This window comes from Ailuropoda melanoleuca, chromosome 17, assembly GCF_002007445.2.
Source record: "Ailuropoda melanoleuca isolate Jingjing chromosome 17, ASM200744v2, whole genome shotgun sequence".
NCBI lineage: Eukaryota > Metazoa > Chordata > Mammalia > Carnivora > Ursidae > Ailuropoda > Ailuropoda melanoleuca.
Window position 1 is genome coordinate 6,361,177 of NC_048234.1, and position 24,059 is coordinate 6,385,235.

At 46.9% G+C, this 24,059-nt stretch overlaps 2 protein-coding genes across 2 annotated transcripts in view; both read left to right on the forward strand.

Moving 5' to 3' along the window:
• ZNF496 (zinc finger protein 496) overlaps positions 1 to 2,344 on the forward strand; it is a 34,284-nt gene extending 31,940 nt beyond the window's left edge. The window contains 2 exon segments of the mRNA XM_034647016.1: positions 1,437 to 1,954; positions 1,956 to 2,344. Of these exon segments, the coding sequence (XP_034502907.1) occupies positions 1,437 to 1,954; positions 1,956 to 2,207 (770 nt within the window). The 3' untranslated portion in view covers positions 2,208 to 2,344.
• DNAH9 (dynein axonemal heavy chain 9) overlaps positions 1 to 24,059 on the forward strand; it is a 1,064,222-nt gene that overhangs the window by 818,883 nt on the left and 221,280 nt on the right. The gene's annotated exons all lie outside the window — the stretch shown is intronic.

Consider the following 24,059-nt stretch of genomic DNA (forward strand, 5'->3'; position numbering starts at 1 on the left):
ATGGTGGGCTCAGGGCTCTGTGCCCCTCGGGGCCCGTGGATGCGGTGAGAGTCCTGTCTCCCGCAGGATGGCCTCTGCAGCCAGTCTTCCTTGGGCATCGAGGATAAGTGGCTCTGCTGGCCTGTTGTGTAGAATGCCAGAGGTCTGAACCCCAGGGTTCATCCGTCTCTTGCTTGTTATCCAGGCTGCTCACACGCAAGTCTCAGAACCAGTGGTGGGCCCCGTGCAGTCCCCGGGAGTTCAGGCCGTCCCACAGGAGGGTCCTCTATGGATCTTTCCTGGATGACTTCATCCCCATTGCTTGACTGGGTCCCCGGCTCACTCCCATAATCCCTTTACCTGATGGTTCTCCAGGCACTCGGAGTTCTCTCCAAACACGCTTTGTCATTTTCTCCAATGTGAATGAAACAGGGAATTTCCCAAATATTCGTGCCTCTTCCCACCCCCCAGCCTCATTGCGTGCTGAGCGCCCTTGTCTTCTAAGAAACACCTGCTCCCATGGCTCTGCTGTTCCTGCTGTCTCCTGCTCTCTTTGCCTTCTCAGTCTTCCTGCCCTGCTTCTGTCTCCAGCTCCTCTTGCCCTCAGGTGCCCTGACCTCATGGAACTTCCCCCCCCCCCGAGATTACATGCAGAAGCACCGTATCCCTGCCTATGTCTCCAAGGGTTTGGCTCCACTACTCCCCGTTCTAGACCTGAGTCCACATTTCACAAAAGTGAGGAAACAGACCCGAGGGGGAGCTATGCCTGGGCTGCAGGCTGGGACTACAAGCCAAGCATTCCACTGCCCACCCACTTGCCCCCATCTTCCAACATTACAGACTTAGGATTCATTGAGTCTGCCTCAGACTAGGTTATAAACTCCAGAACCACTGCCCATCCCCACCGCTGGCTGCTGGCAAGCCTCAGAGGTGACACAGGTGACCTGGGTGGTGGGGACAGTGGGGCAGCCCTGATGTCAGCACAGCGAGGCTGACTCCCTCTTCAGCCCTGAGCTCGGAGTGTGTCCCCCAAGTTGGCCTGTGTGTGTAATTTGGCAAATCACTGGGTTGTATCCAGGAGCAAATGGGGCTGCTGGTGTCAGAAGTCTGGCCAAGCCCCTGAAGGAACTCAGTGTTCAGCACGTGGTAGCCGGCACCTTCCTGCCTGCCGCTGCCCTTAAAGGGTATAGGGTCTTTCTCTCTACTAGGGTCTCGAAGGGGCCCTAGGCCTGGTTAAGTAGGGCAGTGCTGACTGATGTGTGAACGGCCAGGACTTGACACCAATAGACACAAAGTCGTTAGAGCTTGTAGGGGTCTCAGTGCCTAGAGAGGAAAAATAAGGACTGGGATTTGGGGCTTGGGGGAAAGAATCAAGCCGAGCCTTCCTGGGTCGGGTTTATAGGTGCGGGGGTGTGGCAGGCGCAGCACCGCTGACCCTCCCCGTGGCTTTCCCGTAGCCGGAGGTGACGCGCTGGCCCCAGAGAATGGCCTGGATGAGGAGGTGACCATCGAGATCGTCCTGTCCAGCTCTGGGGACGAGGACTCCCAGCTCGGCCCCTACTGCGCGGATGAGCTGCGGAGCCCCACGGAGAAGCCGCGCAGCCTGCCCACCTCCCACCGGAGTGGCGCCGAGGCCGGGGGCGAGGTGCAGACGTCGTCCTCGAAGAAGTCTTACATTTGCCCGAACTGCGGGAAAATCTTCCGCTGGAGGGTCAACTTCATCCGGCACCTGCGCAGCCGCAGGGAGCAGGAGAAGCCGCACGAGTGCTCGGTGTGCGGGGAGCTGTTCAGCGACAGCGAGGACCTGGACGGGCACCTGGAGAGCCACGAGGCCCAGAAGCCGTACCGCTGCGGCGCCTGCGGGAAGAGCTTCCGCCTGAACTCACACCTGCTGTCGCACAGGCGCATTCACCTGCAGACCAGCAGACTGGGGCCGCTGCAGAAGCGCGAGGCCGAGGCCGCGGCGGGCGCGGGTCCCGTGGGCGGGGGTCCCGGCGCTGCTGCCCGACGGCTCGGCCGAGCTCAGCTTCCAGTGCTGCGAGTGCGGCAAGGCGTTCCAGCGGCCCGACCACCTGGCGCGCCACCGCACCAGCGTGCACGGCAAGGACAAGGCGCGGCCCTTCCAGTGCCGGTACTGCGTCAAAAGCTTCTCGCAAAACTGTGACCTCCTCCGCCACCAGCGTCTGCACATGAAGCGCCGCTCCAAGCAGGCTCTGAACTCCTACTGAGGGGGCCTGCCGGGGCGGGGGGGGGGGCAGGGCACGTCCCGGAGCAGGGCGCATTCCCCACCCCTTCCTCGCGCGGGGGCAACCCCTCCAGGCAGGGCAGCGTCCTGTCCGGTCCCCCATCCCGTCCTTCTCCCAATCCCCCGNTTTTGAGCTTTTGTTCTGTCTCCGCTGTGCCAAAAAGCAGGGAGGGCTTCTCTCCACCGGCTTTGACTCTTCCGTCTTTCCAGGTCTTAGGGAACCCCCTGCACTGCTCTCCAGGCAGGAGGGACTGGGCTGCTCCCCGCCATGGTGACCCTCCGGGGGGTGTGCCCCCCGCCAACCAGTCTTAAATGCAGGCCCATAAATCCCTGTCCCACATCCTCCCTTCCCCCATCCTGAGGTCTGGGAGGAACAGGACTTCTGTGTGACAGCAAGAAGCTTGGGGGGGGAGCTGGGAGGAAGGCTGTCCAGGCCAGTGTCACCTGGCATGAGGGGGGCAGGGCCAAGCACCCCCAGCCATGTACTATCCCCATCACTGTCTAGCCCATAGGAACAGTCCACTGTTACAGGAGCCTCGATAGGGGCTAGACAGCTGCCTGCACAGGGAAACAGTCCCACCCTTTTATTAGTGATGGTGTCTGGTTATTAGGGAATGTGAGCTCATTGAAGGCAAAGCCCACGTTTTAAACTGTTGCACGCTCTCCCCAAAATGTTCTCTGTACTCTGGGAGGCCCTTGATAAATCCTGGTGGAATGGGAGTGTGGTCATCATCATTTGAAAGGCACTTAGACGCCCCATCCTGCCCCACCGCTTCTACAAGTGCGGAGCTCAGCCCACAGTGTTGTCTGGGCGAGGTGGGCAGGGGACACGACCTCCTGTGAGCATTAACTCAGCCTGCCCGTCCTGTTTGTTCACTAGGGCTGCTGTAGAAACAGGACAGCTTACAGCAACGCACACAGCATCTGAGTTCTGGAGGCAGAGTCCCAGATGGAGGTGTCTGCAGGGCTGGGTCCTCGAGAGGGAGGTTATATGTCCCGCATCTCCTCTGGCAGGCAGTTGCTGGCAGTTGATAGGCCACGACTTGTGGGAGCATCACCCCATCCATGTACTGCTTATCTTCACACGGTGTTCTGCGTATGTGTCTGTGTCCACGTTGCCCCTGTTATAAGGACACCACCCATATCTAGGACCTACCCTTCCGACTCCTCTATGTTCCCATCTTAACTGATTACATCCACCATGGCTTTATTTCCAAGTAAAGTCACACTTACATACCGGGGTTAGGACATAAACCTACAAGTTGTGGGGTTGGACACAGTTCAACCCACAACACCAGAGAGAGCCACAGTGCTGTTGTCATTTCCAGTTCATGGAACAGTCAGTACAAACTAGCTTGCTCTCACTTCCAGTGGAAGCAGGATTCAGACCCAAGCTTCTGTTCCCAGGGCGGGTGTCCAATGCACGAGAGCCTTGAAAGTTTGCAGCCCGTGACTGTGGACTGGGAGCGAGCGCTGGTAACTGGGCTCTGTTCTTAAAGAATGCAGTGACTGGGACACACAGGGACTGATGAGTAGTTGTGGCCAGCTGTAGAATCCACCAGCACCCAGGCAGGTGTTCTGTGTAATTTGTATGTCCGGGCACCCAGCCAGCAGCTGCTCCTTGTCAGGTGACACTTCATTGCCACATCGAGACACCGGTGAAGGTTACAAGGTCCCATAGTTGAGCTCTGTTCCCGTGTAGATGCATCCACCTACCCAGGGACAGTAAATGCAGTAAAAACATTTGGTCATACCTTCAACAAAAAATAAACTACTGGGGTCTCTTCGTTTCTCAATAGTTTGCCTCTTGTATTGACCTGCCAGGAAAAGGGGAGAGAGAACACAAAAAATCTTTAAAGGCTAAGAGAGTAGAAAATTCCAAATAGAGAAGCCAAACTCCATGCATTCATTCCATCCACCGAGCTCTTGCCCGAAGTTTCCATCGGTGGTGAGTGTATCCACCCACCCACTTCAGAAACTTGTCTAAAAGGAGCGTTGTTCAACTCACTGGGTGTATTTTATGTGTAAAATTGGATCCTAAATAAGAAACAAATGGAATATAACAGAACCAAAACCGACAAGGAGGCTACATTTCTTGAGTGCCCATCAAATACCGTGAGGCCACCTTGCATTCACTGACCCAAAGCTGACCAAGGCGCCCAGGAAGCCGGGAGTTGACATTGCCCCTGGAAACTGTCCTGGGTGATGTAGGTCGGATCCCAGGTTCATGCCATGCAAGAGAAGCTGGGGCTACCTGCGCTGGGGAAAGCTCCAAATAGGAGAGCTGGCCGACTTGGTTCCTCCCTCCCTCTGTGGGCGCTGGGCAGGCAGGTGAGGTGTCTACCTTGCCATGAGGTTCAAAGACCGCACATCTGAGAAGCATCTGCCCTCCCTGTTCCTCAGATCCCTTGGTATTGTGCCCACAAACTTAACAGGTGCATAATAAAAACTCACTGAATTAATACTTGTGTTAGACTTTTAATTTTATTTTTAAAAAGTGAAAGCACAGCCTGAGAGAGATGGTCAGTTGGAGAGCTTGAGGTGCGAGGATATTGAAAATGGCCCTTCTGGACATCAGACATCACCTTGTGAAACTTAGGTCTCAGATAGCTTCAGTCGGCCGATCTGACCTGTCTCTAGAGGAGAGAGGAAGGAACGGTTTCCCTACACCAGGCGTAGGTTACACACCTGGTCACACCATAGCCATTTAACCCAAGCCTGGCCAGGGTTCAGCATATCCTCTGTCTCCTGAACTCTTGTCCCACCTGGGCAAAACAAAGCTGAGACCAGTGGCAGGAGGGTCTCTTGCCGTTCCTAAGTCACACCATGACACAGATGGAAGAGAAGGTGCAAGTCCATACCTGCTCTAGACTTGGGGAATGGTCCAAGTTGCTCTCCTCTGAGATAGTTTCCCTCCTCCGCCAAAAACAGAATTTGGACCAGGCACAAGCTCTTCTGCTTGCAGTGGAATGTAGGGAAATTGATGGTCCCCAATCCTACCAAACAAGGCTAGGCACATTTTCTTCAAGCAGCAAAAGTTGATACTGTCGGGGCACCTGGGTGGCTCAGTCAGTTAGGCTGCTGACTCGATTTCAGCTCAGGTCATGATCTCGGGGTCCTGGGATGGAGCCCTGTTGGGCTCCACACTCAGAGGGTAGCTGGCTTGAGGATTCTCCCTATCCCTCTGCCCCCCCACCGCGCCCTGCTCACACGCTCTTTCTAAAATAAATGTCTTCCAAAAAAAAAAAAAAATGAGGGTCAGTGCCCACCAGTGCTCCATGCAACAAGGCTACAGAAAGGAGCAGTGAGTCGTTGGAAGACTGCCCCACCCCACACACAGCGCATCCAGAAGTTATTAGAGATCATGAGTTCATTAAGGGCAGAGCCCTGGGGGTCCATCCCTACCTGCTTTGACCATCCAGCACCCACTGAGAACTTGATTCCCTCTGGAAATCATAGTCTACAACCAGGGCACCATGATTAATGTGCATACAATCACCACAGTACATTGAAGCTGTAGAAATTCCACATAAGATGTAGAACTCTGTGCAGAAGAGATGGGAAAGCAGACTCCTCAGGAACACACAAGTGTGAAGGACCAGGGGCCTATCTCCAACATTGTAGCTATAGCCGAGGATCTCACAGGCAGGCTGGTGACCTCTGCAAGACAAAGGATGTCTTACCACACAAGCAATTGGCAAGGGATTTTTTTCTTTTTTTCTTCTGCTTAAAAAACAACTAGGTATTTATACAGGTCTTGCTCCCATTTTGTCAAAATATGGGGGGACGGGGGCACCTGCTCAAAAAGCATAGCAGGTCAGAAAAGACACAGCTTGTACTTGGGGCAAATTGATCCCACCCAAATTAAGATGGAGCTCTTTTGAAAGCATGGCTCTAAGAAGAGACAGGACCTGCCTACAGCCCACTGTGAAGGTAAATTCAGAAATGAGACTTCTGGATAGTTTGTTTTCCCTGAGTGTTTCTGCAGAAGATGATCTGCAGTGGGAAAGTATATAAACTCAGGTGGAAATTGTACCAGCACTGGGCATCTTCAGCAAACACTGACTCCTCCAGTTGTGGGCAGGAGGGGGTAGGGATGGGAGATGGGGATGGAGGGTGGCTGGACCATATTTATATTGTCTCCCTTTTGGCTACTCATATTTTTCCAAAATGGCCTGGCTGGTGTTAGGATGATATTCTGTGGTCAAGATCAGTACCAACTTCCTTTAATCTGAGCTCAAGAAGCCAAAAGTCTGGATGTGCACTCACCAAATTCATAGCAGCAGTCCAGGTGTTCCAGCAAATACAGCCACCTGGACGGCTGTGCAGGGGTTGGGGGCAGCATCTCGAAGGCAGTCTCCAGTCCCTGTGGAGATTTTCATGTAGCTGCCATTGGTGACGCTCCCTGTCCTATGGAAAGCTGTTGGGCAGGTAGGCAGTCTTGGGGCTCAGAGAAGGTGAGCACAGACCCACGTTGTAGCTGGGAAGAGGGCACATGGTGCATCTTCTCAAAACGTTCTCCACAGCTTCTCACCAAAGGCAGGGACCTCCATGTGTTCATCTGTTTATGTCTTCAGCTCCGTGTTAACAAAATGGGACTTTGATGTGTGCTATATAAGGCTGTACCCCATTGTTTCTGCCCTCTAGAAACTGAAAGAGAGGCTTAGAAACCAGCTCATCCAGGTGCCCAGGAGAGCCTGCCACTCACTGTCCTGATGACAATTCTTTGACACCAAATAAGTGTCCAACAATTCAATTCTATCCTGACTCTGACTACCTGGGATTAACATCAGATCCCACAGGTTAAAGGGCAAAATCCTGCACAAGACTGTCCCCACTTCAGGTGTCAGCCACAAGTCTCAGGGGCCACTCACACTTCTGGGCTGGCTGCAGATGGGGCTCCACTGACCCCTCATCTTCCACTGAACTCACTGAGAGCACTGTCCTTACGGTTAGTTTTTATTATAAAGGATACAACGGAGGACCAGCCACATGGAAGGGTTGCACAGGGAAGGTCAGAATGCAGAGCTCTGTGCCCTTTCTCTGTGGAGTCGGGGTGCATCGCCTCCCATCACAACACTTTGTTCATGGTCAGAAAGCTCCCCTCAGCTGAGCGTCCAAAGGTCTTGTCGGGATTTCATTACAGTGCTCTGTGTGACTGACACCATCTTCAGCACCAGTTCCCCTCTTCCTCGCCCCAGAGCTGGGTTTGGCCCCAAGACCCTAGACCTTCATCAAGCGCTTGGTGTTCCTGGTGAACAGCCCCATCCTGAGGCTACATCCCTGCCCCAGCACAAATCATCCATCAGTATAACAAAGACATTTCTATGTCTCCGGATATGTGCAGGGTTTTTGAATTTCTGTGCTAGGAACCAGGCTCAGAGACCAGGTATATTCATGATTATGCCCCACTGTCTCAGGGAAGTGCCTTACAGAGCCTCCTTCGGAGAGGACTCCTCAGAGTGCTGGCCCCATCCTGCTCCTGTCCCATCCCCCATGCTGGCGGCCTCCTGCCTGCGCTTGTCCACTTACGGATGCCCGCTTGCTGGCTTCATGGAAATGCTGCTGTTCCCAGAAGCCCCTGGAGCTGGAAGCCTGAAGAGAATCGCATGCTGGACAGACCCTTTCGCTGGCTGTATTAGTACTCACTAGTACTTTTGATCCTTTGCAGTTTCACACAATCACATACTAAGAGAACAACAAAGTGGCCTTTGCTCTAAGGACTTTACTCAAAAATGATGGGCTCCTCCCTAAGGAAATGACTTTGCATTGACAGATGCCACTGCCCCCCCCCATCCCGGGCACCCTATGCATGCCGAGGTGGCTGGCACTGGAGAGGCCAGTATATCAGCCCCATTGATGTGGGAAACAAAGGCAGAAGGAAATGTAGATAGATGTCCTTCTAACCTGCTGCTCATTGACAAGTACTTGAGATAGGCAGGACATTCCTCCAACACCCTGTGAGTCTTTAGCATAGGAAAGGCCTTTTGCAGCTTCCCTAATTTTACTCCCACCAACCCCGAGGTATATAATCAGTTGCCCCTCACAATTCCGGGGCAGCAGCTTTTTCTGCCGACAAGTCCTGTTCCCGTGCTTTAACAAAACCACCTTTTGGCACCAAAGCTGTCTCAAGAATTCTTTCTTGGCCGTTGGCTCTGGACCCCACCAAAACACCACCACCACCCCCAAAAACGACATCACCATGGGAAGGAATGCATGCAGGTGAATGTTCTCACACATCAGCCCTTCAGATCCTAAACATTTGTAACCGGAGACAGCTCCTAAAAGAGAATTTTTCAAGAAATACATCATACTCAAGGAGTAGGCCTGGTGTGGTAAACAGTTGAAGGTGATTGGGTTTAATACCGTCTGATTTTAGAGAAGGTATTTCTCTACATCCACCCCCTTTGTCTCTACAAGAGGGAATGCCTGTGTCTACCTGTCTGAGGAGACTCCTAGATGTAAAGGAGCGTAAATGGCAGTATGAGAGCGTCAAACACTAGAAAGCAAACAGGGAGCTGTGTCTTGCTCCGGACAGACGCCTCCAGGGGCCGCGGGGGAATGCAGCAGTTCCTGTCCACAAGTACCTTCCTCAGTTTGTGGTACGCTTTGCATTCTACTTGTTAGAAGTGGGTGCTGGAAACAGACGCCTGGTCTTTGACAGCAGGGACCCAGTCATGCTTCCTCCAGTTCACAGCTGTGGAAACTCCCATCTCCTTGGGTTTTAGAAATGTGACCCCTTCATGTCTCTTCTTAGAGGGTTTGCAGCCCAGGTGCATATTTGCAAATTCTTCACGGGCCTAAAGAACAGAAATGCCTTGGGCAAGCACATTTACTCACTCTGCTGCATTCACTAAGCATTTAGGACAACTAGGGAGCTTTCCCAGAGGCCAGCTCCTTGTTGCTGTCCATGTGGATTCTTCCGGATGCCACATTGCACGAAGCTGTCAACAAAATAGCAGAGTCACAGGAAAGGCAGGCTCCTCTACCCCAAAGAAATGTGAGTGAGGGGGCCTCATCTAGCCCCTCATTTTGGAGCAAATCTGGTAGAGAGGTTCGTAAGACATGACATAATTTAGGCCAAAGTATGTCTATTTGACTCAGTTTCCTACTCCCAGGAAACCAGTCTTCCAACACATTTGTAATCACAATTTACCCACAAAACCCTTGGAAACAGAAGACCAGCACAACCCCAAGTACAGAGCACATTATTAAAGATCAAGGGATAGGGTGGCTCAGCTGTTAAGCATCTGCCTTCGGCTCAGGTCATGATCCCAGGGACCTGGTATCGAGCCCTGTGTCAAGCTGTGTCAAGCTTCCATCAGGGAACCTGCTTCTCCCTCTCCTCCCTCCTCTTGCTCTATCTCTATCTCTAGCTCTCAAATAAATAAATAAATAAATAAAATCTTTCGAAAATAAAAAAAAATAATAAAAAATCTTAACAGTATCTATCAGGATTTTCCACAGAAATGGCACCAATACAGGATGTGTACATATACATATATAGAAAGGCATTTATTTCACAGAAATTGCACACATGAGTGTGGGGGCTGGCAAATCTAAAATCTACAGGGGCACTGGCTGGCTGGACACTCAGGGAGACTTGCAATTATAGTCTAAAGGCAGTCTGCTTGCAGAATTCCTTCTTTCTTGGGAAAGATCAGGCTTCTAGTAAGGCTTTTGTCTTAGTTTGGGCTGCAATAACAAACGTGCCAGAGACCGGGTGGGAAAACAATGTTTCTTAAACACTGCTCACAGTTACAGAGCTTGGGAAGTCCAAGAGGGAGGCTCCAGCAGATCTGGTGTCCGGCAAGAACCCACTTCCTAGTTCATAAGCAGACATCTTGCTGTGTCCTTATGGTGGAAGGGGTGAGGGAGCTCTCTGGATCTCCGTAGGGGGGGCACTAATCCCATCAGAGGCTCATAATGTAATCACCTCCCAAGGCTCCACTTCCTCATAGCATGACACTGAGGATTGGGTTTCAACATATAAATTTGGGGAGGATACAAACATTCAGTCCATAGCAGCCTTCGTCTGATGGCCGAGGCCTACCCACACTGAGGAGAGCAATCTGCTTTATTCAACGCCTACTGATTTAAATGTTAATCTCATCCAAGAACACCTTCCCAGAAACATCCAAAAAATTTTTGACCAAATATCTGTCCACCATGGCCCCACCACATTGACACATACAATCAACCATCACACTTAGATTCCCACTTCGCTAGGTGACCAGCTCTTTACCACAAAGGCAAAATCCCCACTTTTTCAGGTAGCTGGTGACAAGAAGTCTTGAGTGAGTTAAAAACATGGGTTCCAAATAAACCCTGTGACCAGGTTAATGGCTGGCCAGGCCTAGAGTTGACTCTTCATCATGAAAGTAAATTTAGGTCTCATCAAGACAGAACTCTGTTTCAAGCCTCTCAATTCATGCTGAAATTCTCAGAGTCCCTTGAGTGTCCTGGGCATTGCCATGATGGGGTCAGCCAGAGCCAATCCTAGGCAAGGCCATGGAAAGCCATGGGTCAGGCCTATACACAGCTCTGGACACCCCCATTCTGGTGCTCCTGGCCATTCACCAGTCCCAACTCTTGTCACAGTCCTGCCATTCCCCTTCCTTGCTGACTTTGCTCCCCCATTTAGGGAATAAGAAGGGGGTGGGAGGAATTGTATGTTTATATTATATATTATAATCTCTGCACAATCTACAGGGGCTTCTTAGGATGTGACTTTTCAAAGAATGACTGAACTTCAAGAGGGTAAATAATTGGGAGCCAGGAAGAAGACCTTTGGCTGTGAGATGAACCTTCACTAAGGTTCTGACATGCTACGTAGGTGAAATTGACCCTGCCCTGGCTGTCAGAAAGGCCTCCTTGGTTTCTCTCAAGAGGGTTCTGGATCCCTGGCTCCCCAAAGGCACCCATGCCATGGTTTGGGCAGTCCTCGAGGCAGCCTACAGTGGACAGGTGGACATGATGTCCCCCACTGTGCACATGACCTCTGGGCTCCAGAAGCTGGTGCCCCTGACCACCTACCCTGCTCCATAGATGGGTGTCCACCCAGAAGCCTACATAAACACCTGCTCTCTCCTCTCTTCCAAAACTTCTATAACACTGCCTCAAGTCGATGATTCAAAGACAGAGTCCCCATGAATCTGTTTTCTTCCTTCCCTTCCTTCCTGTGTTCCTACTGCCACCAGCTGCCCCTCATCCTGATGCCTCCTATTCTGCATCTCGCTGCTCAGGAGCATATCCAAGCCCACCTCCAGAGAAGCAGGAAGGTAGCCCGAGAAGAATATTGTGGTGGCCTGTTTTCTTCCATTCAGAGGCTGCTATGCTCCAAATCAGGGACCTCTCTCCCAACTCTAGGCTCAACCATTGCTTCTACTCTGAGTGGCAAGGTTGAAACTCCACGCTGCCCACCCTCTTCTGACATCCTGAGATTAAATTGCCTTGACTATGAATGTGCCTTTCACAAGCTGAGCAAAATTCAACATGGGGAGGGGTGATAAGGGAATAAAAGGCAGAAGAACAATTATTAAATTTCCTCACTACCTACAGCCCATTGACAAGTCCTTGAAACAGGCAGAGTGACATTCTTCTAGGAACTCAACTGCGTCAATGTTGATACTTTGCTAAGGGCAAAAGGCAATCTCAGCCTGAACCCCACCAACCCCCACTCCAGGATCCTGTAAGTCTACTTTAAACATATAGAAATCCCTTTGGAATTATATGCAAATAATGACTCATGGAACATTGCATCAAAAACTGGGGATGCACTGTATGGTGACTAATATAACAAAATAAAAATTATTAAAAAAAAAAAGAAAGAAAGAAAAGAAATCCCTCTGGAAAGGGTGCCTGGATGGCTCAGTCGTTAAACGTCTGCCTTCAGCTCAGGGCCTGATCCTAGGGTCCTGGGATCGAGCCCCGCCTCAGGCTCCCTGCTTCTTCCTCTGCCACTCCCCCTGCTTGTGTTCCCTCTCTCGCTGGCTGTCTCTCTCTCTGTCAAATAAATAAAATCTTGAAAAAAAAAATCCCTTTGAAAACTTCCTTTAGATCTCTAGCCCTCTAAGATACATGTTGGCAATCATCCCCCGAGCATCGTTCACTGATATGTATCTGAAGGGTCCCATAACTCAGGTTTTATTAGACAGTAATAAATGACCTTTCCTAACAATACTTAGCCCCTCTCAGGATCCTGGAAACCTTGCTTCCAAAAGGACTTTCATATGTTAAAGAAGACTCACAGGATCCTGGAATCCTGGCTATTGTCAAGCTAGGGTTGCCCTTTGCCTCCAGCAAAGCATTAATAGGAAGGCAGTTGTGAGTTCCTGGAGGAATGCCATACTCTTCCTGTCTCAACTACTGGTCAATGGGCTGCAAATTGTAAAGAAATTTAATTTCATCTGCATTTCTTTTGCCTTTGTTCTTCACATCTCTTGCAGCAGATTCCCCAGCTTCAGAGCACCTCTGTGGCTTGCAGCTGGGACATCTCTTCTTGAAGTTCCGCTTCCCTCACCCAGGTCTGGCACCTGCTCTGGGTCCATGGTCATCTGTACTATCCTGTACTGTTTGGTTCCAATTTCCTGTCGCACCTCCACATTTCAAAGCCCGGTTTCTGTGCACGGTCTCAGCTGGTCTTCACTAAGCAATGCTGGGGAGTAAAAACTCTTTCTCTACCCTCTTCTATTCATTAATTGGGAATTTCCAAATTAAGCTGGCAAAAGATAGATAAGCAAGATAGAAGATAGATTTTTATGCATGTGTAGACAGAAATTCATAGAGAAATGTGATTCAAGTTGGTGATTAGAGTTTGGGGCTTATATACCACCTTAACAGGTGGTGGGTGGTGGAGAGGGCCAGAGGGGAGAACATATGACTCCTAGAAGGGCGGGGAGAAGGGGTACTTATGGAAATACAAAGGACTTTATTGAAAGATGGGGCCCTTAGGAAAACAGATGGGAGGTACTACAGTTTATAACAAAGTCTGTGTGGGTGTGGTGCTCACTTCTAGTCTCCTTTCCTGTGACAAAAGTCAATCTTTTATTGACTTTTGGTGAAGCTCCCAGGAGGGGAGGGGATTTAGGTTATCAGTTCATTTGGGAGGCACTGCTTTTAGGCAAATAAGGAATTCCAGGAACTCAAATGCCTTTAGCTCAAAATTTTGCTTACCCCACAGTGACATATTTTGGGGTGGCATGTCCTGATGCCCTTCAGTGCTTCCTGTGAATTGCACTTGTGTGGGATTTCCATTATTCTGCTAATCCTGATGTCCCAGTGCGTGAGTGGCAAAGTGCCTCACCTATGCACTGATTTACTACCCATGTTGAGCAAGGTGCTGGGTGTGTTACCACTGCTTCCACCCCACCCCAGGGAGTCCCCTTGGAGGGGTAATAAATGTAATAGATGCAGTTCTCTCCTGCCAGGCTGGACAGTCTGAGAACATGGAACACATGATTTTTGTCACAATTTTTTGGTGGAGGTGAGATATTGAGCTAGGTTTTAAGAGGCAGAGGAAAGAAAATTGCTTTTCTGCATTTTCATGGATGATGTGGGAAACAAAGGCAGAAGAAAAATTATTAAATTTCCTTGCTACCTAGAGCCCACTGGTAAGTCCTTGAAACAGGCATGGTGACATTCCTCTAGGGACTAGATTGCCTCAATGTTAATACTTTGCTAAGGGCAAAAGGCAGTCCTAGCCCAACCCCCCCCCCCAGCAGGATCCTGTAAGTCTACTTTAACATATAAAAATTACTTTGGAAACTGCCTTTATCTCTAACCCCCACAAAATACGTTTTGGCAATCACTCCCCAAGCATATGCCCCACCAATATATAACGGGCCACTCCTCATGACCCCACTGCAGTTCTTTCTGCCCACGGGTCCTATCCCCGTGGTTTAATAAATCACCTTTTTGCACAAAAAATGTCTCAAGAACCCTTTCTTGCCTGTCGGCTTCAAACCCTAATGTTCTTTCCTACATCCATGGGCGCTTGGGAAGGAGAAGTCTAAGACAAATGCTTGTCTGAAGCCAGACAACCTGCTACTCCCCCAATCTGAGCTCATCCCCCTCAGCAGGGGGAGGAGGGTCGGCGGCTTCTCTGGCTGGGAAGTTTCCTCCAGGCAGGTCAGTGCCCAGGTCAACAGGGTGTGGATAGTAAGGGTGTAGTCATGATAAATCCAGAGATGGAAAAAAGATAATTTCTAATCAGAAGACCTCAATGTGCTTTGAAATGAGGTGAGGGGAGACTATGGGAAGAGAGGATTGGTTTTACCTGGAAGACTTAGGAGCTGTCCTCATTGCCTATCCCTCAACTTTGCACCTCAGCAGCTGACCAGGTGATGAGGAACTTATAAAAGGCCAGGACCCCTTGGCTTGGCTGCTGTGTGCTGACAGATGGACATCAACTCCTGGCTGTCATCTACTCTCTGCTCAGAGTGGTAGCTCTTTTTGGAAATCCAGAGCATTGTTTTCAGGGCTACAGCAGAAGCTGGCTGTTGGTGCCCATTTCTGGGTATCTTGTATTCCAGTGCACCTTTTGTCTTGATAATCAGATCAAACCTCCAGCTTGAGCCCTGGAAACAATGACCACAGATATCTTGAAGGTATGCAGTTCTTCCACCCCTAATCTCCTGCCCCTGCCCAGCCTCTGTCTTTTCTTCTGTTTTCCAGAAGGACACATGAGTGTAGTGGAGAGACCTAAGAAGGAGACCTGACTGGATTCTGGTCCCACTACTTTTTGATAGTTCTAAGCGATTTTCTGGGACTCACAACCGCTCTGAGCCTCAGAGGTCTGCTCAGTAACAGCCTCCCGGCCTGGGTAGACAGAGGTGCAGCCGTGTCTGCAAAACCCGTAACCTGAGCTCAGCCCTAGGTCAGGGTCATTGGAGCTAGGAAGGGAAAGCTACCTGCATTGTGCAAGACTTTATCTAAACTGCAACATGCCCCTCCCTTTGGTTGATGAACTGAGAAGCAGAAAAAGAAGTTCAGGAACCATCCTATGACCTGGAAGAAACTTGTGTATTTACTTCTCCTGGCAACGGCCTCATGTCAACTAGAAACGCTTGGAAGACCTTTCAACATGCTAACTGGAATCATCTGCGTGATCATCCTGCAGAGCAAGCACAAGTAGCCCCTCGTTTTGCAGGTGAGGCACAATGGTTAAGAAATGGGCTGAGGAGACAGCCAGCCCAACATTCCAGTCCAGGCAGCCCATCTCGGTAGTCTGGGCCTTCCTAGCATGCTGAGCCAGCAGTTGCAGTCTCAGGTATCGGACAACAAATTGCACAAATAACTTTTAAATTACTGCCATGGTAGGGTGACAGATCAGCAATATTGAGAGAATATATCAGGGAAGTTTCTCTTACTCTGTGGGGTCAGGGGATGAAAGTGGACTTAGGCTACCTCCATTTTGACCTCAAACTTTTTTTTTTTTTTAAAGATTTTATTTTTATTTATTCGACAGAGATAGAGACAGCCAGCGAGAGAGGAAACACAAGCAGGGGGAGTGAGAGAGGAAGAAGCAGGCTTAGCAGAGGAGCCTGATGTGGGGCTCGATCCCATAACTCCAGGATCACGCCCTGAGCGGAAGGCAGACGCTTAACTGCTGTGCCACCCAGGCGCCCCGACCTCAAACTTTCTAGTTGGGTTCTTTTTTCCAGCTTGTCTCTCTCTTTTTTTTTTTTTAATTTTTTTTTTATTATATTATGTAGTCACCATACAGTACATCCCTGGTTTTTGATGTAAAGTTCGATGATTCATTAGTTGCATATAACACCCAGTGCAACATGCAATACGTGCCCTCCTTAATACCCATCACCAGTCTATCTCCTTCCCCCGCCCCCCTCCCCTCTGAAGCCCTCAGTTTGTTTCTCAGAGTCCATAGTCTCTCATGCTTCATTCCCCCTTCTGATTACCACCCGCTCTCTTGGCTCAGGTGGAAGACCCCAAGGACAAATCATCCCCCAAAACTACCCCCTCAACCAAATAAGGACTGCCCTGAGCCAGCAAGAACACACCCTGACTGACTGCAAGACAATGATGGCTTGACCTTCACTGCCTACCTGCATGTACCTACCCACCTTTGCCCCACATTTTCCTTACATAAACCTGGAAGTATTTTCAGCATTTGGGAGACCATCTTTGAAACATTAGCCTGCTGTCTTCCTTGTGTTGGAATCACTGAAATAAAATCCTTTCTTGTTTTACCACCGCTTGTCTCTCTGCCTTTGGATTTTGTCCTCAGTGAGTGGCTGAACGTGGTCTGTTTGGGAATCCCAGAGCAGGTGATCTTGCACTCTGGTGCCCTGGCCGCAGGAAAGCTTCTATGAGAACTAGCTTTATTTTTTTTAAGATTTTATTTATTTATTTGAGAGACAGAACAAGCAGGGGGAGAAGCAGACCCCCTACTGAGCAGGGAGCCCGATGGGAACTCGATCTCAGAACCCTGGGATCATGACCTGAAATGAAGGCAGATGCTTAACTGACTGAGCCACCCAGGTGCCCTGAGAAGTAACTTTAAAAGTGAGATGTGGCAGGGATACCCAAGTGGCTCAGTCGGTTAAGCGTCTACCTTCATCTCAGGTCATGATCCCAGGGTCCTGAGATCGAGTCCCCATCGGGCTCCCTGCTCAGCAGGAGGTCTGCTTCTCCCTCTGCCTGCCACTCCCCCACTTGTGCTCCCTCTTTCTGTCAAATAAATAAATAAATAAATCTTAAAAAACAAAGTGAGATGTGGCAGATAAATAAAAGGCAGCAGCATATAGCAAGGGGATGAAAGCCAGGTGGCACCAGATCTTGAAATTTACCTTGAGAGTCCATTCGAACATGGGGTGAAAGGACTGGCAGTGGGATCAGGGTCATGGGGAAAGTGCTGGAGGTTTTGGAGAGGGAAGTTTCAAGGCCACTGAGGGAGGACAACTGGGATACCAGCTAGGAGATTTACAGCAAGAGAAATGCAGAAAGGAAGAGAGGTCTGAGAAATATGTAGGAGAGAAGCTCAGAAAACTTCTCAGGTTCTGATGTGAACAGGATGCCTTCTTGAGGAGGAACGAGTCTTTCAGCCCAAGATCAGTGTGGCACTTCCTGAGTTTCAGGGTAGCCACAAGGAGGAGCAGCTGGACAAGCATATCTGAAGACTAGCGAAAGCTGCAGGCTGTAGGGGAGACACTGGGGGTCATGCCCTGTCACTACGGTGAAAACCCTGAGAGCAGATGAGGTGGCCACGGGAGAAATCACAAAAACAACAGGGCCTGGAAGGAGGGAGTCTAGGTAAATGTGTATCTAAAAGACAAAGAGAGAGACAATACTGATGACTAAATGTCATGAGGGATCCTGGACCAGAAAAAGCCCATTAGGGAAAAACTAAGTAAGTCTAAATAAAGTATAGATTTCAGGTAAAAAGAATGTATCATAACGATTCATTAATTGTAATGAGTGTACCACACCTGTGTGATGTTAACCTAAAAATAAGAGCCATAATGAGAAGCAAATGAATATTTTGGGATCAAAAATTGCAATTTTATGAGCACAGATTCAGGAAGAAACCCAAATCGCATCCCACTTATAGGGTAAAAGCAAGGAATTTTTAAGGGGAAAAGGAAGGGGACAATTACAAGAGTTGGAGAAAGGAACACAAAGTTTTCTACAAGTGTTAACAAGCTAAGTTACACTGATAGACCACTGATTCTATCTTTGAAATTCCACAACCAACAGTTTTGTGATTAGGATGTCCATTCTCCCCCAACTTCTCCAGCAATTGTTTAAAACAATTGGCATTGTTCCCAGTCCTAAGATTATATTCCAGTTCATACAAAAACAGGTAAGGCAGTTTCTCTGCAGGGGCCACTTAGCTCTATTTTAAAATGGTTCTAGTCTTGTCAGTTTTTCACATTTCCCCCCTTTGCTCTGCATCTTTCTCTGAAAGCATCAATGATCAAGTTTTAGAAAGCACTGCTTGCCTGAGACTGGGTTCATCTCGTGGTGGGTGTAGAGACAAAAGACACAGCCAAGCCAGAGTGGAAAAGAAAGGGTTTTCCTTGAAAGGAGAGCACTAGGGTATTTCTCAAAGTAGCATCTCCCTGAACAGTAAAAATGGGGGAATTTAAAGCTAAGGGCACATACATATTCATGAAGAGGTTTGCACAGTGGGGAATGCAGCATGAAACTGGGGGGAAAGTCGAGGTCAAAGTCATGGGACCAGCCAGGGTCAGCATCATTAGTTCTCTGGCTTTAGTTGCTCTGGTACCTGAGTGCTTAAAGGGGTTTAGATCCTGCAAATACAACTCAGCAATGTGTGTCAAGTCAATCTTTACCTTGAATCAGTTTACCACTGATTTTTTGTACCTGGTCTGATGAGGCTGTCTCCTGGCCTGGTAGTGATGACAAGCCATCAAGCAAGACAGATCTGCCTTCTTCAGGAGGACTCATTCCCAGTGTGGTATCTCCCAGGAGGAAGAAATTCATTTCCTTAAGATCCTTATGCCACGTTTGAGCAATAAGAGTGCCAGAGCAGGAAAAGGCTTTATCATTAAGTTCCCTGAAGGCCAAACGACTCCTGGACTTTCTACATCTCCTCATGTGAGGTCTCATAAGCCTTAGAAATCACTTCAGATTGCTGAGGGACCATTAGCTGGGTAGTGTCTTTATAACATGAAGTTATAGAGAGGACACAAATGACAAATGAGGACACAATGACAAAAATTCCAGTAATGGTAAACAAAATGCTGAATTCAAATAGGAGGATTAACCTGAACCAGGAAGCAATTCTTTAGGGCAGTCAGCTAAAAAGATCAAAGAACCATGGGTGGCATTGCACACTGCATTTAACTTTCTAGTTTGTACCTGGATTTTATCTGGTTCCATTTCTACTTTACCAGAAGAGTTAACCCATGTCAAAAAAAAAAAAAAATCAGGGAATCTAGGAAGATAAAAAGTAAGAGAATCCTAAGCTCACTTTATCCTATGGATACACCTAAATAACAGCCCCACTGGTGCAACTAACCCAGAAAATGACCTAAAGACTGGCAGAACACTCTCCACAGTGAATCCTAGATAGAAGGTCACATTTAGAAGGGTAGAAGGGGTGGAAACATGGTCAGAACCAAACTCCCAGTGAGACTAAATGCAAGGAGGAGGGATGCCACACATGTAGAGAAAGGACAGGAAGAGACCCACACTGGGCACCCCAGACCTAGAGGACTTGCACTGGGAAGACAAGCCCCAGTAATATTTGGTTTTGAAAACCAGTGGGGCTTAGCTACAGATACTTTAAAAATCAGCAGACTTGGGGCACCTGGGTGGCTCAGTCGGTTAAGCATCTGCCTTCAGCTGAGGTCATGGTCCTGGGGTCCCAAGATCCTACCCCACATCAGGCTCCCTGCCCAGTGAAGAGCCTGCTTCTCCCTCTCCCTCTGCCCCTCCTGCCCACTAGTGCTCTCTCACTCTCTCTCTCAAATAAATAAATAAATAAATAAATAAATAAATAAATAAAATCTTTTTAAAAATGGCAGACTTTGCTCTAGGAGAGCTGGAAGGCAATGGGAAACTGAGTCCTCATCCTTACAGAGAGTATAACAAACAATCCAGCAGAGATACAGAATAGAAGCACCAGTTTGAAAAGCATCTAGGGTATATGGGAAGATTTATTTACTGAGCTCAGAACTTGTGCTGGAGGGTCATGGATCTTTAGGGGACTTCTCTAAGAATGAAGGAACTGGTAGGCACTATTTCTCTCCTCCCAACCGAACCTAGATACCCAGAGACCTGTGAGAACCCGCACCAAAGCTCGCCACATAGCTGGCTAACACCATGTACCCCATTCCACATTCTCCATTAGATTCAGCCCATTCAACCTGCCCCACTCAGCAGGAATCCTTCCAAAGCAGCACCTGATGCATCTCATTCTGCAAGCAGCCCTAACAGTGACCACCATCACTCCAATGTGACTCTTGCTCTGGAAAGAAGGGAAGATAACCACATATACCAGTTTGATCACAACCCCAGCGGTGGGCTGGGGACAGACATCTGATCTGACTGTCAGCCCACCCCACCAAAAAACAAACAGACAAACAAACAAGCAACCTCAAAAGGGATAGCACATGAAAAAGGCCCTGTTGTTTGGGGTCAACAGACCCCAACAGACATATTAGGGGCAGACATCTGGTCTGACTGCAGGTCCTGCCCATCAGTAAAAAGTCTCTCAAGGTACATTGCAGAGAGAACCCTGCACTTTGGTGTGCCCACATATCCAACAATGGGGCTGAAGGCAGGCATCTGGTCTGATTCAATGACAAGCCCAAGTTGCCCCATATTGGCTCATAAAGAGCACAAGGATCAAACCCTACACACAATAGGCAAAAGGGGGCCACTGCAGCTGATTGGAGTAAAGGCAAACATGTCTCAAACACAACAGTAGGGCACATGCAACTAGAAACTCTTGAAGCGCCTGGTTCTGGTGAACAGGGGACATTGCACCACAGGACATGACAGGACCTTTTCTCCATAAGACCAGTACTTTCCTAATATATAGAAATTGAGAATTGGGCAAAATGAGGAGACAGAGGAATATGTCCCAAATGAAAGAACAGGGCAAAATCACAGGGGAAAAAATGGAGATAAGCATTATGCTTGATAGAGAATTCAAGTAATGGCCATAAAGATACTCATTGGATGTGAGAAAAGAGGAGAGGATCTCAGTGAGACCATCCACAAAGAGATAGAAAATATTAAAAAGAACGAATCAGAAATGAAGAACTCAATAACTGATGTTAGAAATACACTACAGGGAATAAATAAAAGGAATCAGAAGAATGAACCAGTGGCCTGGAAAATAGTAATAGAAACCAATCAAACTGAACAGCAAAAAGAAAGAAAGCACAATAAAAAATGAGACTAGGTTAAGGGAACTCAGTGATATCATCAAGTGTAATAACATTTGCATTGTAGAAATCCCAGAAGGAAAAGAAAGAGAAAATGGGGCAGAAAAATTTATCTGATGAAATAATGGCTGAAAACTTCCCTAATCTGGGGAAGGAAACAGACATCCAGATCCAGGAGGCACAGAGGGTGCCCAACAAAATAACCCCAAAGAAATCTTCACCCGGACACATAGTAATTAAAATGGCAAAAAATAGAGATCAAGAGAACTTTAAAAGCAGCAAAGAAACAGCTACATATAAGGAAACCCCATCAAGCTATTGGCTGATTTTTTGGCAGAAACTTTTCAGGCCAGAAACTAATGGTATGATTTATTCAAAATGCTAAAAGGAAAAAACAAACAAACAAACTGCAGTCAAGAATACTCTATTCAGCAAGGCCACCATTCATAATAGAAGGAGAAATAAAGAATTTTCCAGAGAAACAAAAGTTAAATGAATTCATTTCACCACTAAACCAGCCTTACAAGAAATGTTAAAGGGAATTCTTTGGAAAGAAAAGGTCATATCAGGAGTATGAAATTAATAAAGGAAAAAAATTCACAAGTAAATAAAGACATAATAAAAGTAGTAGATTAAACTCTTTAAAACCAGTACAGAAGTTAAAGCACAAAAGCAATAAACAGATTATATCTGTAAAAATAGTCAAGGAGACCTGGCTGCCTCAGTTGGCGCAGCATGTGACTCTTGATCTTGGGGTCATGAGTTTGAGCCCTGTGTTGGGTGTAGATATTACTTTAAAAAAATCTTTAAAAAAATTAGTCAAGGAATTCACAAAATAAAAGGATGTAAAGTATAACATCATATACATGAAATGTGTTGGGGGAGCAAAAATTTAGTATTTCGAAAATGAGCTCAAACATTGATTATCAACTTAATGTAGACTGCTATATACATAAGATGTTATATATCAACCTAATGGTAACCAAAAATAAAAAATCTTGTGATAGATATAAAAATAAATAAATAAAGAGAAAAAAATCCAAGCATATCACAAAAGAAAGCAAACTATAAGAGAAGAGAGCAAGAGAAGAAATGAGAAGGAAAAACTACAAAAACAACTAAAACACGTAACAAGATGACAATAAGTCAATACTTACCAATAATTACTTTGAATTGAAATGGACTAAGTGCTCCAATCAAAAACCATAGTGTTACTGAATGGATACAAAAGCAAGACCGATCCATATGCTGAATACGAGAAACTAATTTAAGACCTAAAGACACCTGCAGATTGAAATTAAAGGGATGGAAAACATTTGCCATGCAAATTAAAGCAAAAAGAAAGCTGGGATAAATCATCTGAGCAGAAAACCAATAAGGAAACAGTGGCTTTGAATGACATATTGAACCAGATGGGCCTAACAGATATATTCAGAAATTTTTATCCTAAAACAGCAGAACATACATTCTTTTCAAGTGCACATGGAACATTTTCCAGAATAGATCCCATGTTATGCCACAAAACAAGTTTCAATAAATTCAAAAAGACTGAAATAATGTCATGTATCTTCTCAGACCACAACAGTACGAAACTGAAAATAAACCGCAAAAAAAAAATCTGGAAAGAACATAAAAACATGGAGGTTAAATAATGTGCTACTAGGGGCCCCTGGGTGGCTCAGTGGGTTAACATCTGCCTTTAGCTCAGGTCATGATCCCAGGGTCCTGGAACTGAGCCCTGCATCACTCCCTGCTCAGCAGAAAGTCTGCATCCCCCTCTGCCTCTGCCCTTCTCCTTGCTTGTGTGCTCTCTCTCTCAAAAAAATAAATAAAATCTTTAAAAAGAATCTTTAAAAAAATCAGTAAAAAACAAAAATAATGTGCTACAAATAGTGAATGGTTCAATGAAATAAAAACATACATGGAGACAAATAAAAATAAGCAGACAATAATCCCAATCTTTGGGCTGCAACAAAAGTTGTTTCAAATGGAAGATTATTGCAATACAAGCCTACCTCAAAAACAAGAAAAATCTTAAACAACCTGACTGTACACCTACAGGAACTAGAGAAAAAAAATCAAAAAAAGAGAAAACAAAAACAACAACAAAGTCCAAAGCCAGGAGATGGAAAGAAATAATAAATACTAAAACAGAAATGAATGAAATGGAGAAGAAGAAAGAAAGAAAGAAAGAAAGAAAAAGAAAGAAAGAAAGAAGAAAAAATACAGATCAAGGAAACTAGGAGCTGTTTCCTTGAAAATATCAACAAAATTGATAAATCTTTAGCCAGACTTATCAAAAAGAAAAAAGACAGAGATTAGATAAGATGATAGATAGATGATAGATAGATGATAGATAGATGATAGATAGATAGATAGATAGATAGATAGATAGATAGATAGATGATAGATAGATGATACATAGATGGATAGATAGATGATGATAAATATGACTCAAATAAATCAAATAAGAATGAAAGAGGAGAAATAAAAAATACCACAGAAAATAATGAATAAGAGAATATTTAAAAATATTAGTTACTAACAAATTAGACAAACTAAAATAAATGGACAAATTTCTGGGAACATTTTATCTACACAAACTGATAAGGAACACATTTAAAAAAAATGAACAGACCTATTACCAGCAATGAAATTGAATCAGTCAACAACAAACAAAAGTTCAGGGCCAGATGACAATCACAGATAAATTCAACCAAACATTTAAAGAAGAGTCAATACCTATTTTTGAGCCATCCAAAAAGTAGAAGAGAAAAGAAAGCTTCCAAATTCATTCTACAAAATCATTACCCTGTTGCCAAAACAGGAAAAAACAATAACAACAACAACAAAACTACAATAAAAGAATAGGAAAGAAGAGAAGAGAAGAGAAGAGAAGAGAAGAGAAGAGAAGAGAAGAGAAGAGGAGAGGAGAGGAGAGGAGGAGAGGAGAG